Source organism: Malaya genurostris, chromosome 2 (assembly GCF_030247185.1).
Source record: "Malaya genurostris strain Urasoe2022 chromosome 2, Malgen_1.1, whole genome shotgun sequence".
Lineage (NCBI taxonomy): Eukaryota > Metazoa > Arthropoda > Insecta > Diptera > Culicidae > Malaya > Malaya genurostris.
Window position 1 is genome coordinate 283,787,401 of NC_080571.1, and position 19,554 is coordinate 283,806,954.

Here is a 19,554-nt window from a genome sequence, read left to right on the forward strand (position 1 = left end):
TGATTTGCTTCTCCCAAGCTTCATTTTCTTGGTTCATTGTACATTTCCACTCATTCGGTCAATCACGAAGTGCAACTACGGGCGATCTACTTCAGCTCAGCTCAGCTCATATATCAAACTCCGAGAAACTGAGGTGACAACTTTGAGATAAACACATGCCGACATTTGTCGATCTTTAGGAAATAACAGGACGCTCGGATCTCTATATGTGAACTAAACATTTTCGGTTTTCAGAATGATCTCAAATCCTTCTTGTTAGTTGTAAATAAGTCACAACGTTCCCAAATGTAAAATGTTTCCTACCTTTCCAAAGCCGAAATGCTTCTGCTAAGTGACTCTTCCGTATGCGCGTTGGTGATATTGCTTCCACATCACGCTTGACAACATTACCTTTACGAATGTATATTTTACATTCCATATTTGCTTTTGATCCTGTGGATGTGCACGAGAGACTGTGCGTGTGTGTACAAAGTACATAGGATGCTTCAGGCCGTGATATCCAATTTTCTCCAGCCCGTTCGTGGTAAATCTGCTTCTCCAACATTGGAAGGTACATTTAGGTTGACAAACATCATAATCATAAAAAAACGACCGACCGACCGACCGACCGAACGTAGTAATTTCACCAAACGGCAATGGCAACAGCAGTCAGCATCAAGGAACAAATCAAGCCTTGGCAATACACAACACCACAACCCAGTTCCAGCAAATCGTCAGTAAGGATGAAAAAAAAAATGACACAAACACACACGGACCCGATTGCACCGAATTGCCAGAGGGACCGAAAGCGAAAACACACGCCACGGTTCTGTCGACTTAATTAGTCCCCGTAAAATAGAACTTTCATTCTGTTCTGTTTGCTTCTCTGCTAGCTTATTACTGGGACATTGGATATTGGGAAAATAATCCCGGTAATTGTATTTGCTCGTTCCGTTCTTGCTTTATTTTCAAGAGTAATCAATTAATAAAGTCATAAAGTATTGAAAGAAGTACCTACGATAAGCAAGCAGTTCACCGAGCAGTTCGGAAAGGAACTTCTGGATTGCGATCGGCAGCGAACCAGGCAGGCAGGCCGCCAGGCAACTCCCAAAACAGGCAGTCGATAGACCCCGAAGTCACCCTCATTGCCTGGTCCCGTCCCGGACCTCGTTCATTGGGATCGGGGTTTTTCATTTTATAACGGGTGGTGCACGACAGTCCCAGTTTTGCTGCCAAAGAATAGATTTGTTTTTGTGAAATCTAAATCGATTTATTGTTCCCATAGATTCCGAGTTTTGAAGCCCCCGAAAAGGGCTTCCGAAAGTGTGACTTGTTGGTTGGAACGGCTTCGGTAATCGGAGCAAAACAACTGCGGGAGTACAAATCGGAGGCATCGAATTGCGGTATGGTTTCGAAACAATCAAGTGTTTGGTTCGATACGCTGTTTGACAGTGCTGAAGTTTGTTCGTTTTTTGTTTCTAGCCAACCACTCTATGCTGGTTATTTCTAAATGGAGTACATAAATTTGGATGTGGTGAAATGTTCAAAGTAGAGCCAACGCTTTCAGTTCATTGACTAAATGTCATAATGAACACATGTTACAAGGAATTGATAGAGTTAGGTTTATAGTTCACTCAGATTTTTATTCGCGTTAAACGCAAAATAGTCTTTTTTGTATTGTGTTGGTTGAGCAAATATACACAACCGAAATGTTTCGCATGTAGAAAAGTTAGAAGAAGTGCCAAACTCAGTTAGACTAGCTTCAAAACTCACTAACTTGTTTTGCCGGAATTTTTTCTATATTTAACTATATTTTCAAGACTGACTGTAAAACTGAGTGCTTCTAGCAAAATGGTTGACAAACATCTCATGAGACTACACAGAAAAAAATAATGAATTTTACAGGTGACATAATTCTACAAACGATACAATTCATAACTACTTAACTTGTCAAATGATGCAATATTCCATTCGAACAGAATTTTACAGGCTCCGAGTGTAATCTGCACTCGACTACCAAGCGCTTCTGTACATATACACCATATGTATCAATTATTCATGAAGCAGATATGAAGCAGATTCTGGTTCAATAAAGAGTCCTTGTTACAAGAAATTTATAGGGAATGTTAGCCATCAAGTATACATTTATGCCACATCCTTTGCTTTTCGATCTTGTAGTAACAAATGTTCGGGAACTGTCTAAAATTCTATGAAGTCTCTTTCACCGGGTGCGAAGAGCTTGTTGAGTTTTATTACGAAGGATCAATCATACACTTGTAATTTGAGAAATTCAGAAGATAAAATCAACACATTGCTCCTTCTGATTACTGGTTGTTCCGACGGGTGCAGCACCATCTGGTAGGTCCATCGGTTTGCTTGTTTCGCCAAAAACGAAAATTGGCTTCAAATTTGGATCACCTCAAAACACGAGACATTTTTTTCGAGATGGAATTCGAAAACTGCCAGAGGGGTGGAAAAAAGTAGTAGTTAGCGATGGACGATATTTTGAGTAATCTTTAAATTGAACAATTCCATGCCAAATCGTCCAAAAAAGGCAAAATCTGGCACGAGCCCCTTCGATTTGCATGAGACTTTTTGGGTGTTCAGCCACAAGTGGTGACTTTTCAGCCCTATTATATATATGATTTGGTTATTACCATGAGGACATTATTTGCTTCCGCAGTTCTGAGATTTTTGTGTAAAATTCTAAACCTACTTGTATTGTGTAATGGGAAAAAAGAACTTATATATGTACTAACTTACTAACAGATCGGCTGAAAAGTTCGTATCGTTTCTATGAGAGGGCGCCACTAGAATTAAATCCATACCATTTTCAGTTAGTACCAACCTTCAAAAGATACGTGTATAAATTTGACAGCTGTCTGATTATTAGTTTGTGAGATATTGCATTTTGAGTGAAGCTACTTTTGTTATTGTGGAAAAAAAAATGGAAAAAAAGGAATTTCGTGTGTTGATGAAACACTACTTTTTGATGAAAAAAAGTGTCGACGATACCAAAAAATGGCTTCATGAGTGTTATCCAGACTCTGCACCGGGCGAAGCAACAATTCGTAAGTGGTTTGCAAAATTTCATACTGGTCATATGAGCACCGAAGACGATGAACGCAGTGGACGTCCAAAAGAGGCTGTTACCGATGAAAACGTGAAAAAAATCCACAAAATGATTTTCAATGACCCTAAAGTGAAATTGATCGAGATAGCTGACACCCTAAAGATATCAAAGGAACGTGTTGGACATATTATTCACGAATATTTGGATATGAGAAAGCTTTGTGCAAAATGGGTGCCGCGTGAGCTCACAATCGATCAAAAACAACAACGAATTGATGATTCTGAGCAGTGTTTGGAGCTGTTATATCGAAATAAAACCGATTTTTTTCGTCGATATATAACAATGGACGAAACATGGCTCCATCACTTCACTCCGGAGTCCAATCGACAGTCAGCTGAGTGGACTGCACGCGATGAACCGAACCCAAAGCGTGGAAAGACTCAACAATCGGCCGGTAAGGTTATGGCGTCTGTATTTTGGGATTCGCATGGTATAATTTTCATCGACTACCTTGAAAAGGGAAAAACCATCAACAGTGACTATTATATAGCGTTATTAGAGCGTTTGAAGGACGAAATTTCAAAAAAACGGCCTCATTTGAAGAAGAAAAAAGTTTTGTTTCATCAAGACAATGCACCGTGTCACAAGTCGATGAAAACCATGCTGAAATTGAACGAATTGGGCTTCGAATTGCTCCCTCATCCACCGTATTCTCCAGATTTGGCCCCCAGTGACTTTTTCCTGTTCTCAGACCTCAAGAGAATGCTCGCTGGTAAAAAAATTAGAAGCAATGAAGAGGTAATCGCTGAAACTGAGGCCTATTTTGAGACAAAGAACAAATCGTACTACAAAAATGGTATCGAAAAGTTGGAAGATCGCTATAATCGCTGTATCGCCTCTGACGGCAATTATGTTGAATAATAAAAACGAATTTTGGCAAAAAAATGTGTGTTTCTATTAAACGATACGAACTTTTCAGCCGAACTGTTAACTAATACAGAGAGTGAATCGATTCAATTGAAGATTGCATTGATTTTTGTCGGAATTTGCTTATAATATTATGTGACATTACATCTAATGATACTATAGTTGTGAGTCTGTGTAACTCATTTGTACTAAATCAGGGAGGACGCTTCAAAATCATTTTCAGAATTTTATTCTGAATCCTTTGAAGCGTTTTCTTCCTGGTGGAACAACAACTTGACCAAATTGGTACTGCATAAAGCATGGCTGGTCTGAAAATTTGTTTATAAATTAACAATTTGTTTTTTAGACAGAGCTCAGAATTTCTGTTTATAAGAGGATATAAACATTTAGAATATTTATTACACTTTGCCTGGATACCTTCAATTTGATCCTTGAAGGTGAGTTTTTTGTCATACGTTAAACCTAAGTATTTAGCTTGATCAGACCATGTCAATTCCAAGCCATTCAATTTGAGAATATGGTTTTTGTTTGGTTTAAGAAACGAAGCTCTTGGCTTATGAGGAAAGATAATTAGTTGCGTTTTTGTTGCATTTGGTTTAATTTTCCATTCTGACAGATAATCACTGAAAATATTTAAACTTCTTTGTAGGCGACTGCAGATCACTCTTAGATTTCTTCCTGCGGCTAACAGACTTGTGTCGTCACAGGATAGCGATTTCTGACAACCAACGGGTAGATTTGGAAGCTCAGAAGTAAAAATATTATACAAGATTGGAGCTACGCTTGAGCCCTGCAGAACACCGGCTCGTACGGGTAGCAATTCAGATTTACAATTCTGATAGCTGAAAAGTACGATCAATTAAATAATTTTGAATCATTTTGATCAAAGAAATAGGAAACTGTAAATCAGACATTTTTGCTATTAAACCTTTGTGCCAAACACTGTCGAATGCTTTTTCTATGTCTAGAAGAGCAACTCCAGTGGATAACCCAGAAGATTTATTTGCTTATGTCATGTTCGTTGCTCTGACAAGTTGATGAGTAGTTTAATGTTCATGACGAAATCCAAACTGCTCTGGTAAAAAAAATTGAATTCTCATTTATATGAGACATCATTCTCAACAAGATAATTTTTTCAAAAAGTTTACTGATAGAAGAAAGTAAGCTAATTGGTCGATAACTTGATGTTTCTGCTGGATTTTTATCAGGTTTCAGGATAGGAATTACTTTAGCGATTTTCCATCTTTTTGGGAATTGCATGAGACTTTACATGTGTGATCGGTATAGCAAATGAAGTATTTCTCACTTGTCTAGAGATTTTTTTCACACAAGACTAATTTTTGGAAAGGGCGTATGAGATTTTAGCCGCATTGTTTTCAAACAATTATAACTAGAAATCTAAAGCTTTTAAGGAGTGTATCGAAAAGTAATTAGCAACATTGATTATTGAACAAAAAAGCGAGAAAAAACGTATTTTGACATCAGTTTTCGATATGTTGAGCTTGAGCTTGAGCTTGAGCCACTACCCCTGGTTGCTACTCCGTTACTGATCGGGATTAGCTGAAATTGTACAGGGAGTTTCTAGATGATCCGACCTGGGACTGGTAAATCATCCTTCAATGTACATCTTCTGGTAATCCCAGAATTCATTGATCAGTACCGGTGCCGGCCAGGCCCGAACGTAGATCGTCTAAGGAATGGGAAGGGATGTTAGTCAAACACTTGTTGTTACTAGAGGCCGTATATACTACTGCGCACTCCACAAGTGTCACAGGAGAAGGATATTTGAAGACAAACACGAGAAAAGGTCCTAAGTGCAAATGAGAGTTTCTCTTTGTTTACTTTCTCTTTTGAGTATTACGGCTCAATCAGCAATCCTTCAATCTAACACTTCGCATAGGACAATAGAAAAAACCATCAGCTTTCGATAGATACTGTGGAATTTGTTGGAAATTACTGGAATTTACCGTAATAATTGAAAGAGAAAGCAAACCAAGAGAAACTGTCATTTGCACTTGGGACCTTTTCTAATGTTCATCGAGATTTGTTAGTAAAAATTTCAGTATTGGTATTATTCGCGCGCGACTCAGTATGTTTCGGTTTCAAGATGCTCGGATGCACCACTAAACTCACTGACTTCCCGAGTGAACGTTTCAACAATAACCGATATTGAAATCCCGGGAAGTCTTGATTCACAGCTCTTATTCGAGGAAACTGAAGAAAAATTTGCAATATTATCGTGTAAAGAATACAAACTTCCCTATTTTTTATAAATGAAATTACGTAATACAAAATAAACGAGTGAATAGGAACAAAATAGTTGATTCTTTGCATTAACATATTATAAACAGTTGTTATAAAATCATTTTAAATCACCAATTAAAGTTTAACAGATTTCATGCGCGTTTTGATTTTTTATTATTTCCACTTTTTTATTTTAATTATTTATTAAAATTATTAATTGGTTATATTGGTTGATCTGGGCAGCCGGCTGCCGAGAAAAATATTAATTTATTGTTTGAAATATTAATATCAAGTGTTTTTTTACTATGTATTCAATAACGGATATATGTTATCTCTGTTATTAACTTTGTAATATCAACGGATTTGCGCAATAGTTGATTTTTATCATTCAATTTATAATCCTGAAAGACAATCAATAACAGTGAAGAAAAAAAAAACAAAGAAAACCTTTCTTCGAAGCTAGACAGAAATTGATAGGTTGAATGAAGAGATAATTTAGTAAAATAGAGTAATCAGAAGTGAAACATTGAACATATCTGATAACTGAAAGGAAAAAGAAACTCCTGCAATTGTCGCCTTTTACGACATGGAAGCAGGGACCCAGTGGATCTATTTTTGGTTCATTTTTTTTCCGCAGGATTCCACACGGCATCTGGGCTAGTACTGTCCGGAGAGAGCTAATAGGTACTATCAATCTCCTAGTGGACCCTAGCGCCTTTTGACATCAGTTTTCGATATGTTGTAGAAAAATTACATTTTATGCATTTCACTGATTATATTGAAGAAAATCCTAGTTTCTGTGAAAAGCTCGCACTTGACATTCTCCATTTAATTCTGCACAGTTACTTTTGTGACTTTCCTGGTGTCAGCTATCCAGTTTTTTTGAACTCCTGCATGTTTTGGGACACTGTATCTTCCTTCCGAAAGTGCCGCTTGACAATTCCCCAATACCTTTCAATTGGCCGAAGATCCGGGCAGTTCGGTGGGTTGATGTCCTTCTCCACGAATTGTACATTATTTTTTGACAACCACTGTAGAACGGAGTTGGCGTAGTGGGCTGAAGCCAAATCCGGCCAGAAGAGAGGAGGACCCTTATGCTTTCTTTTCAGTGGCAGCATTCTCTTCTTCAAACATTCTTCCTCGTACACCTTGGCGTTAATTGTGCCCTTCGTGAAGAAAATCGACGACCGCAAACCACAGGTACAAATTGCTTGCCAGACCAACACATTCTGCCCAAACTTTTCCATCGCCACCGTGGTGTCAGCGTCGTCCAGGTCCTGGTACACCGATTTCTTATAATATTGCGGTCCGGGCAGCGCTCGAGAGTCTTCCTTGGCGTAGGTTTCGTCGTCGATCATGATGCATCCGTCTTTATTCTGTAGAACCCGGTTATACAGTTTCGCGCTCTTGTTTTAGCCTGAACTGGCTGTACCAGGGACTTTTTCGGCACCTTCTGTTTCTTGTACGTTTTCAGGGTGTTCCGAACCTTGAAGCGTTGAATCATCCCAATTCCCAATTCTGCTTGGCCAAATCCCGCGTCGACGCCGATGGGTTTTTCCTGATGTACTCAACCACTTTTAAGTCCCGGTCGGGCTGGCTGGGACCCGTTTTCCTACCGGACAAATCCTTCATGGATAGGGTCTTACCGAACTTCTCGATAATATTTTTGACACTGGTGTGGTGCACTTTCACCCGGTTTGCAATTTCGTTGTACGTGACACCACTTTCTGAGCACCAAGTGTGCAGAATTTTCTTTCGCGTTTCCGGATCAATTCGACTCATCATTGAAACGATAAACCGTACCGAAACCAATCGATTGCGCAGCTGTTATTGACATGTAAACATACAGGTCACCGCAAAACACGCTGCAAAAAATTAAGCCATTTCAGAATAATAACTTTTTGAATGTTGCTAACTACTTATCGATACAATCCTTACAAAAAATATAAAATATATAAGAAGTTGTAGGTAATCAATTGAACTTTCTAAAAAAATATAAACTGAAAAAATATTTTCCAATTTCTCGTGAAATCAACAATAAAACTTATTTTTCAAAATTCTCAGTTATTTAACCGTACGATTTTTTTTAAAATTTTATATCACAAAAAAAGTCAAGCTGAAAGGAAACTAATAAATTTTTAGGAAAGTTGGAGAGATGATAAATAAAGAAGTTTCCCGAGGAAAAACTTTTTAACAATTTTCGAAAAGCGATGTTTTTAGAGGAATAAATGTATCTGCAATGAAATATTATTTTCCAAGCTACGTTCAATGAAAAAGCTACATCCTAAATGCAGTCATTTTCAAGATATATGAGAAACTAAACTGAGAAAATTGATATTTCGTGAGAATACGCCCTTTTTAATTTTTTAAATGAAATTCGGAATAAATTATTCTTTGATATCAAGACGATATAAGTAGCTGTTTTCTAGCTATTTTTGAAACAAAATCGACGAAAAATGCCAAGGCGAATTGTATTCAAGTTAAAAAGTACAATATTGAAGAAATAATTTGCGAAGAATAATAAGACAAGTGTTGTTTTGCAAACCAACTTAATAATTTCCCTCGGCGCCAATACTCATTACAGTTTTTATGTTTTGAATATCTTAATAATAATAGACTTTAACTTGTTTATTGTTTATCGTCTTCGATTAAAAAAAAATATCGCTCAGACTAAATCTAATTCTAAATTAACTCTACTCCTATTCGTCTTTTGAAAGTGTCCTTACTAATATTAAAATCAAAGTGGTTGTAAACGCTATTGAAATGTCGACAGCAAACATCTATTGGATTGTTTTGTCCATACTGCGTTCGATGAGCCACAGGTCGGATAAATTCAGTTCTCCTCAGTGATCTACCAGGAACGTTGATATCTAATTCGGCCAACAGCACAGGGCAGTCCATGTTGTGCGATATAAAATAGAATATAAACAGTCGCTGCAAGTATATTCACCTATTTCGTAGAGTGGGAAGATTGATGAGAGCGCAGCGATGATCATAGGGAGGAAGTTGTAAACGATTTTGCCAAGGAAGTTGCCGAAGGGCAAATCTGATGAAGCTCTTTTGTACTCGTTCGATACGATCTATGTGGATAAAGTGGTACGGCGACCACACAGTCCCAAGTAGCACATGTAACTTGTTCATAAAAAAAAATAAAACAAAACAGATGCAGCATAATGGTCGCATGACAAACACGGCGAAACAAGTCGTATAATGATGGTGACAATGGAGTCAAAATAATGTTACGAATTGACATCTCATCATACTAAGTTACAATAAGTTCCAACGTAACTGGTCGGTAATCTAACTCTTACGACGTGCTCGCATTGACAGTTTTTAGTCGCTAACTGGTCACCGTAACAAAATGTGACAATGAAAAAGTGAAAACTACAAGACAAAGTTGAGTAATGATTTCATATCGGTTACCGTATTCGTTGTGATGCAACAAAGAAATACAATTACAGTGTCGGTTGAAAGCTTCCGTACATTATCCCAAACAATAATATTAAATCAATAAGTAGAACAACTAGAAAATTTCTTCAGTTTAAAAATATTGGTTAGAGTCAAATCTGCGCTTATTCGCAAATTTTCTGCCGGTACATGTGGTACGGTACATGGGAAGTACATTCTCTCTACCAGAGAGAATGTTTCTATACTTTGTCACGGCAGTGTATGCATGGAAAAACTTATGTCAATGGCTACCATTATGACTAGGGAATGAAATGTTCAATAAATTTGAATAAAAATGCAATTTTTAATTATTGCGATTGGTCAACTGCTTTAACTTTGGTGTATGAAAAACTAAAAATATTAATCACAAAAAAGTTCTATCTGAACACATTTAGACATTTTAGCTGTAAATTTGATATGACGGGTATAAAAATATGAATAATATTTTGTATGTCGATGTTCCGAAACCCAAAATATCGAAGGCGCGCACGTTTTCAATAAGTACAATGATCAACTTCAACATAAATATCGAATAGCTCTTAGATTTTGAGTAGATATAGTGAGATTAAAAAGGATTGAATTCTATATTTTAACGTTGATTATCGGATGCCAATTTTTGGTCGTAAATGTTGAATGGGAAAAACATCAACAAATTGTAACTTGACATGAGCTTATATTTTCTGTTTCATTGTGACTGATGTTCGCGCTGAATCAAATCAAATAATCGTTACTGAGAAGTTGTTTGGCAACCCTTGGTCAGTCGCACAACCTCCGCCTCTTACGCTTTTCAGGTTACATAGCTGTTATAATGCACGTTGCAAAGTCTTCTACTTGTTCCACGAATTTGTTACATATAAGTTACTGTCATTGAAGTGTAATAACGTGTGCTACGTGGGGTAACTCCATATTCGAGAATGCTACGAACCAGAGAGATGTACAGTGACTTCAGATAATAAATATCCGTAAAGTCGCGAGTATTGCGTTTGATGAGCCCTAATACAGCATATGCCTTTGCTGTCATGGTTGAGTAGTGTTCTGTGAATCAAAGTTTACTGTCGAGAATAATACCAAGATCCTTGACCGATGTTACTCTTTTTATAGGGACAGCGTTCATAGTATATTCGAACACAATTGGTGATCGTACTCGTGCAAAAGTAATGATGCTAGATTTTTCAATATTCACTCGCATACCGTTTTGATGGCACCATGTTAGAATTCTCTCGATATCCATCTGCAGAGCACAACAGTTCACCAGAGTTGTTATGAAGCGATAAACCTTTAAATCATCCGCATATACGACTTTGAACGATGTAAGTCTGTCACAGAGGTCGTTGATGAAAAGTACAAACAGTAGAGGCCCGAGATGACTTCCTTGAGGAACTCCAGATGTAATGTTGAAGCTTACTGAACACGAAGAACCAAGCCTTACAGATGCACTACGATTTGAAAGGTATGAAAAGATCCAGTTGGTTAACCAATCGGGGAAGCCAATTCTTTTCAGTTTCTCTACTACATATACTGCATCGATCTGCTGACGTTTTTCAAGTTTGCTAATAAGCGAAGACATATAGCTCATCAGGTTTGTTGTAGTAGAGCGATTTCTGACGAAACCGTGTTGATCCAAAGATATTATGTGTTTTACTGCAGGGTAGAGAATGTTCAACAGCATGCTTTCAAAAACTTTTGGAAGACAGTTCAGAATAGAAATTCCCCGGCAATTCATTGCATTATGCACGTTTCCGGATTTGTGAATTGGTATAATTAAAGCCTTCTTCCACGATTGAGGGAAAATATTCTCAATAATAGACACCGGTGAAGCCAAAGATGACGAACATTGTTTGACAAATGTCGGCTGAATTTTATCCGGCCCGGCTCCCTTGGTACTATCGACAGAACAAAGATGTTCATACATCTCACTTTCAGAAAAAGAAATCGTTGGTAAACTGAAGTTGTAATTAGGCAAACTACTCAGGTACTGTTCCGACAAAGTGTTGAGTTATTACTTAGCACACTTTGAAAGAAAGACGCGGATAGATTTGCGTACTCCGCAAATAATTCCAAAACATCTTCGGATCATCCTTCAAACTGGTCTCAAGCCGGTGTACGTATGACCGAAAACATGTTGCATTAAGAGAATCGAACTGACGTTCTAAATCTCGCACAAGCAATTTATCGCTTTCTCCTCTTGTCCGAAAAAATCGTTTACGAGCTTTTCTCAGCCGATTGCGAGTATTACGCAGCTCCGCATTCCACCAAGGCCGTTTGTTCTGTGGACGAGACCTACGACTGATTCGGGGAACGTGCAGTTGAAAAATTTAGTCCAATTCATCATAGCATCTCTTCACAGCGTCATCTAAAGAGCCCAAAGTTAATATCTCCAACCAGTTGTTATAAGAAATTTCTGCATTCAGAGAATCAAAATTGCAATGTTTGAAATCATAAATTTCTTCCACGTTCATAGATAAGTTAACCAAAACGTCAATAGTCAAAACAAACGGTTGATGATGACGATCTAGTTTCATTAGGCTCTGGGGGGGTTCTAATAATACGATATCACCAACATTGCTTACAAAAGCCAGGTCTAGTAGTTTGCCGTTTTCATTAGTTAAATATTTCATTTGCTGCAAACCAGATGCAATCATTGATTCACCCTTCTGTCAGGTAGAACTGGATAATGCAACAGATTTGAGTCGCGAGTCTAGACCAACTTTGAACGATACAAATGAAAGTTCGTCAAGATTCTTACCTTTGGGAACTAACTTTCGCACGTCAATAGTTTCACTGATGTTCAAATTTTTTTGCACCAATTCTCGTATATCAACCTCCGTAGCAGTTGGATGAAAGCCGGATAAGTACAACCAAAACAAATTTTGATTTGGGTTACGCTGGGCTAATGGTATTGTCACATTCGGTTCCATGTCTTTTGTGCCTTCCATTAAATTTTGACTAGGTTGATTAAGATCAGTGTCCAATCGGGGGCGCTTGCGAGATGAATTTAATACCGCTGACAGACATGTGATTCCCGTACAATGATTTCTGTACAACGTTGTACGCGTACAACGATGAGGTGACAGACATGTTTTGCGCACAGAATGAATGTACTGTGAAACGAAAAAACTCAAAATTTAGCTTAATTTCCCAGCTCCGATGATCGATAATATAGAAACCAAAAATTTTTGTGCTTTGAAGATTATTACTAGCAACTAATTTATGACAGATATAATCTTGTCTTTCTGTCTTAGCTATTAAACTATTTGTGTGTGAGTGTTCATTGGATGACAGTATCACTCATAACATTGTTTAAATGTAATTAGCATTAGAGAAAATTAGATGTTCATAATTTTGATGTTCTACCGTAACATTCACTGATAAAAAAATATAAATATAGAATGGAGGAAATATGAAAGACTTTTAGAACTAATTTTCGGGACACGAGCACTATTTTTTTTCGCAACGATGCTGATTTCTACCAAAATGGTGATGAATCACTAAATTTTGTTTGTAAATCTTACCGACTTTTGCCAAATCCGCATGAATTTCAAGGTGTTCAGTCATAATTCCTTTTTAACCCGCATATTCACGATAAAAATAAGAGTGCATAAACTATTAAGATTGAGTCTCAAAATAGTAAATAAATCTAAGATATTATTAGTATGTAACCATCAGAAACGCCATGGCACACACATAATTCAGAAAAATTCTGTCAACGTAACAGTTTATTCATCACGAAATTTTCATAAAAAGGATTGTGTTCATCATAAAACTGAAAATAACTCACACTGAAAGACATGATTCGCTGTTCTCTCTATTCATACCCAAAATAAGACTCTTTCTAAACAATTTAAAAACAAGTTTTCTTTTCATGGAACGGCATTCAACCCGATGATTCAAGACGAAGTAATAAGTAGATTTAGAGTTTCCAGAAGTGAATATAGGGGACCAATGTTATAAATGGAATTTCGATAGGTCATCAATAAACAGGATGATTACACAATTGGTTTATTCATGTATTGGATATTTATCGTTTATTATTACCACATGTGCATTCAAAATATGAATCATTATGTTTTTAAATCCATTTCAACAATAATCTTACTTGTTATTGAATAGAAAACAATTACTCAATAGTGCTGATTTTTTGTACAAATATGAATAAATTGTTTTCCTTATTTGTATTTCAAAACTTCACCAAATTAATGAATATTTCTTGGTTTGACTGCTTTTTGAAAATATGCTACAAAGTATATAAGTTTTATGCCGCTTGTTAGCATTTTACCGAGTTTTTTTTTTCAAAATATGACGATGGTTGTTTATTATTTGATGCTCAGAAGAAGGAAATATTGTTTCATGAGTTCACCATCGCTCGCCAATGGCGCTGGTAGCAGTAAACAGTGATGTGATTTGGCGCAGTACAACGATGAATGACCGTAGTACGGAAATCACCGTTGTATCATGATGCTCGCGTGATACCACCGTGATTCAGGGTGACAGACATGTGATTTCATGGTGTACAGTGATACCGATATCACATGTCTGTCATAAGCATAACGTACTATGCTTTCGCTGGGATCGATTCTGGAGTACGGTAGGTAAGCACTGGAGGATTTTATTTATTTTTTCACTGTTATGCTCCATCTCAACTCGAAGGTCCTGAAGTGCTTTATTGTGCTCAGCACTGATGGCTTCCATTGCATTGTTTGTTGACAAAATTTTTTGGCGAAAGGTTGCATTTGCCATCATTTTGGAACACGCATTGCATATCCAGAAAAGCTGGGAGCATTTGGAAATAGCTTCACGGATGGCAGCTGACTTTTTCACGCACTTTAGGTGAAAAAAAGATCTGCAAAAACCACTGCAAACAATTTCATCTGCCTTTTCCAAACCGCAAGCACAGGCACAGCAAATGGAAGTAGCATCCATTGTTATATTCGCGGCTGTTAAGATTTGATCGAAAATATGTGCTAAAATTGGCTCGGAATCAGGTGTTTTCGCATGAAATGATGACCGATGAACAAACACGAAAGGCGTTGGAAGTCAAAAACCGAAAATATAAACGGAAAAAACGTTGATTAGAAATTCAACAAATCACAAGCTAACAAAGTTGTTTACCTCGAACTGTCAAACTGTGATAATATGGTAGCTCATTTCTGTGTCTGTTGAAAATCATTTCGCAGCACTCTTATTTTATGTTACTGGAATGAAGCAATGATACTTTACAAATTACAACTACTTGACTTTCAGTCATTGAATGTGTTGTGTTTTTCAAAAATATATTTTTATATAGTCATGAGTCACTAGCTTTTCTGTTAAACATGCTAAAAAATCATCAACTGGTTTTGTTTGGATTTCTAGATTGCATCTATCAGTAGTTATCCATTGTTCAAAAGAGATCTCATTTATAATCTTCTGCTCAAGTTTCTCTAACAAGCTTTCTTCAAGAATTAAACATTTCTTGCAAGAGCGGAGATAACAATCCTTTGTTCTTACCGGTGAATTACACAGGAAATTTTCCAAAGGCGCTTCACAATCAATTTGAAAGGAATATTTTTTGAGACTGTGAAGCATTAAGTCAACATTTTCAGTAATTATACAAACACATACATTATGAGAACCTGAAGTAAGGAGAAGTTTACAATGGTTTGGTTTTAACGCTACAAATGTACTAAATGAAATTTGTTGTTTATTGCCGTTTCTGAACTGGTTCATGCCCACTATTAGGTGGTGATCTAAAGGTAATTGGTGATCAAATAGAGGAAACGGATCCTTTGTCTATTTCTCATATGTGGATGATTTCTAGGTTATTTTTAGTTAAATTTGTCATATTCTCTATTGTTTTTTGTTATGAACGAACGGGCATTGGAAACTCAATCTGCATTTTTTTTAAAGTTTGGATTTTGGAGGATTGTTAAAAAAACTTTGCTGCTCGAGAGTGTGCATCAGTTGACACACACATTTCACAGGTCGCATGTAAAGCATCCCCGTCAGGTAGTTTCATCATCCAAATCTCCACGGTAGCCCAAGGGCAAATGTCATCCACCGAAAGCAAAACCGGCCCGTAATTGAATCGAAATTGCGAACGAACTCGCCCCCTTTCCCGGCTTGGGTTTGTGCGGTAGAAAAGTAAAACGGCAAGCGGTGCAATGAAATTATCCCCCAACAATCGGGGACAGCATCGGAAGAACCACCAGGCTCGCAAGGATCTCCATGGTATGGTATGGTATGTCGGGTAAACAAAATAACCACAGTATTTCGACGAATGTGTGCGCGATTGTGTAGATTTCCCGAAAGAATGGGAAAAAGGAGCGAAATAATAATAATAATAATAAAAAAAACAGAAGAGCTACGGCAGCACCACCGTTCGGCAGCTTCTCGGCGGCAGGAGCTGGAAGCACATAGCAGCGCACGGCAGCAACATAAAAGACGAAGAGGATCCGCACACACTACAACGAAATAGGGACAATACAAAAAAAAAACAAGAATAAAAACAGGGCCCGATCGGTGTCGGACGGTGGCCGGAGCGAAACGGCATTAGAGTTATTGTCAGTCTCAGTCGCACACAATCTATGCAATGTTTCACACTCCGTCGGCACCAATGAAGTGGGACGCAACATAAAAGCTGCCATTGGATGGAGTGCATGCCCGGCCGTGGCACAGTGGGCGTCAACGTTTACCCCCACCACTCCGGCAATGTGGGTAGCTTCTTGCTCGCTCAGTAGGCTACGAACGACGGCCGGTCAATCGTGTTCTCTTGGGCAGCAGAGCAGAGAGCAAGGAGCGACGAAAGGAAGGGAACTCTCTCACTCTCTCCCTGACACGCCGTTTGCCTCTCGTTCGTTTGCTCATTCACTCTATGCACAGAAGTAACTTCCCTGGAAGTTTCGTTAGTAGCAAATCAGTTTGTACCGACAACTTGTTGTCTAAACATCTAGTTTCAAAGCTATACCAAAAATAGAGCCAACGAAACACGACGTCGTGTGTTTCGAGAGTTGAGCGATCGTTGTTTTTTTTTACTTTCCTGTTTTATGGTATGCCAAGCACACGAAGCTAGCTTCAGATAGGTGGTGCAACAAAGTGTGGATCATCTGGTGGTGTGTTTATGTGCGTGTGTAACCCATATAGGCATAGTATCGTATCATCGGTGTATGGGAGGACTGATTCCTTGTGCCGGAGAAAAAGGATAACGTGCAAAGGATACCGAACGGCAGCTTTAGTTATGTGACAGCTTCGGAACGGTGAGCAGTGCTTCCGTCGATTGTGTGCTTTGAAACCAACAAACGAACGAAACGGACAGAAAGGTTATCAATTTGCCCCTGCTGGCTGCTAGTGAGAGATAGTCGTGAATGAACTTTGTTGTGATTAAGCAAACCAGTGGAGAGGAGCTAGAGTAGAGTTGTGATTGAGAACAGTTTTGGGCAGAACATTTAAGATGTCTATTATTCATTCGTCGTCGTCGACCTGCAGTGATATCAGTATTGAGGAGTTGAAAGCCAGATCACCAGGTAATTATCGAGGCATGCTTGGATTATTTTTTTCTGATTTGAAATATTGTGTGATATTCGAAAAAAAAAGGTAAACGTGTGTCTAACAAAGTGTACTTTTTTTCGATTTGCCTCCACAGATTTCCATCCGGAAATTCTCGCCGCCATCAAACAGGAACCGCGTTCGACCGTTTCGCCTATTTTAACCCCACCGCACACTCCCACCGAAGATAGTATTGGCTCGTTGCCCGGCGGGATCACATCGCGGAACTACTTTGATATGGAACAGCAGAACCGGTCTCCGATTCAACACCATCATATGTCGCATCCCCATCACCATCATCCGCATCAACAACAACAACCCCTGCAGGAGCTTCCGAGCACTTTCATCTCACCACAAGCGAACGCTCATGGACAGCCCCATTCGATGGAGGCTTTTCTTTACCAACAACAACAACAGCAGCATCAGCAACAACAGCAACAACACCAACAGCAACAACAACAGCAGCACCGTCTATGGCTCCAAACTCAGGCAGCGGCAGCAGCGGCGGCACAGCAACATTTACATCGAACCGGTTATCCCGTTCCTGGGTACGCCCAGCTTCCTGCCGCCGCAGCCGCTGCCGCCCATCATCCCCATGCTCTGATGCAGCAGTGGATTCGCAATGCCGCAATCTATCAGCAACACTTTCAACATCAGGGCTATCCGGCGGATCTCGCCCGCATTCCCAGTCTTGGCCGTCCCGTGAACCCACTGGGACCGATGAAAGTGACCGGCAATGGTAGTTCCCGGCCGAAGAAGCAATTCATCTGCAAGTACTGTCACCGTCACTTCACCAAGTCGTACAACCTGCTGATTCACGAGCGCACCCACACCGACGAGCGGCCGTACTCGTGTGATATCTGCGGTAAGGCGTTCCGCAGGCAGGATCATCTGCGCGATCACCGGTACATCCACTCGAAGGAGAAACCATTCAAGTGTTCGGACTGTGGCAAAGGGTTCTGCCAGTCGAGGACCCTCGCCGTCCACAAGGTCACCCACCTGGAGGAGGCACCCCACAAGTGTACGATCTGCAACCGTACCTTCAATCAGCGTGCCAACCTGAAAACGCACCTGCAAAGCCACTCGCTCACCGAGGTCAGCCCGAACGGGCCGGTGTTGGATCTTTCGCAAAAATCTGCCCCGTCCACTCCGGAGAAGGAAATCATCGTCGACGAGGACATCGAAGACGATGACGACGAGGACGAGATTGACCGGCACGGAACACAAATTCAAGCAACGCTCCCGAAAAAATCCCTCGGATTTTCTATCGATGAGATCATGCAGCGGTAATTTGGCTTCGCCATTTGACCCACCTTTTTCACACAGTGATGTTCCTTAGTCAGTCGGGATGAACCAAACGATCGCGGGTGCGGTTGAAGCGGTAAAAAAAAAGAGAAAGATTTAGACACAGAGAGAGAGAGGGCAAATGCGCGGGACGAAATTAGTTGAATCTTTTGTTTGTTGATTTTGTATTCGTTTGTTTCTTTTATCGGGGAATGTCATTTATCCATTGTTACGTGGTTAGCCTTTAAAACGGAGGGAGAGAAACGGGAAATGGTAGTCCAAAGCAAGAAAACGCAGATAATAGACCGAAAGAGAAAGGTAGTAATTTTATGACCTAGAAAAAAAATCCAACAGAGCAGCCAAAGACGAGAGTAATAGCTTGTTTTTTTTATTCTTCTTCCTCTTGTTTTCTATACCCACTCTGCCAAACAGTACACATCCGTAATTAGGTGTAATTCAATAATTGCTAGAGTAGGGCACAGCGAAACCAGGCGATAGAGGAAACCTTTCTTTGAAGACTGATTGATATTGCTTTTATTTATGAATGCGCATATTTTAGGTAAGACATACGCTCACACCCACAAGCACACACCCACACACACACACATGCAAACATGAATACAAACCCTGTTTAACCACATTATTAGCTGAAGTGGAACCTTGTTGTGACTCGTATAGTAGCTAAAACTGGAAAGTATTGCAAACTGATCTCAGCCAAAACTTAATTAGTTGTAGGAAAAGATTTGTACATAGCTTAGAATAGATGAGTATATTATATTTTATGTTGTAAATTTAAGTCCTGTCAAGACGTAAATTATTGCTATATTACAGATATGTACCCAAGAAATAAAATCTAAAACATTTAAATCAAACGTACCTGATTGTTTTATTTTTTTTTGACTATTTTACTAAAAAATTGGTAACGTCTATTCGACTACAGGTGGGTGGCTTACCTTAGCGCAGCTGGTAACGATAGTTTTGTTGTACGCAATCGATCGGGGTTCGATTCCCCGAATTAGAGCGAAGAATTTTTTTTTGCCTTGGAAGATTTAATGACAGTTGCAAGAGGTCTTTTTTCC

The 19,554-nt window shown here is 38.9% G+C and overlaps 1 protein-coding gene across 1 annotated transcript; it reads left to right on the plus strand.

The window, feature by feature from the left end:
- Window positions 1–16,585: 16,585 nt before the first annotated feature.
- On the plus strand, window positions 16,586–19,313 carry LOC131430354 (protein odd-skipped). The gene is made up of 2 exons (XM_058595256.1): window positions 16,586–17,169; window positions 17,289–19,313. The coding sequence occupies exons 1-2, from the start codon at window positions 17,097–17,099 to the stop codon at window positions 18,479–18,481; spliced, it is 1,266 nt and encodes a 421-aa protein (XP_058451239.1). The 5' UTR covers window positions 16,586–17,096; the 3' UTR covers window positions 18,482–19,313.
- The last annotated feature ends 241 nt before the right edge of the window (window positions 19,314–19,554 follow it).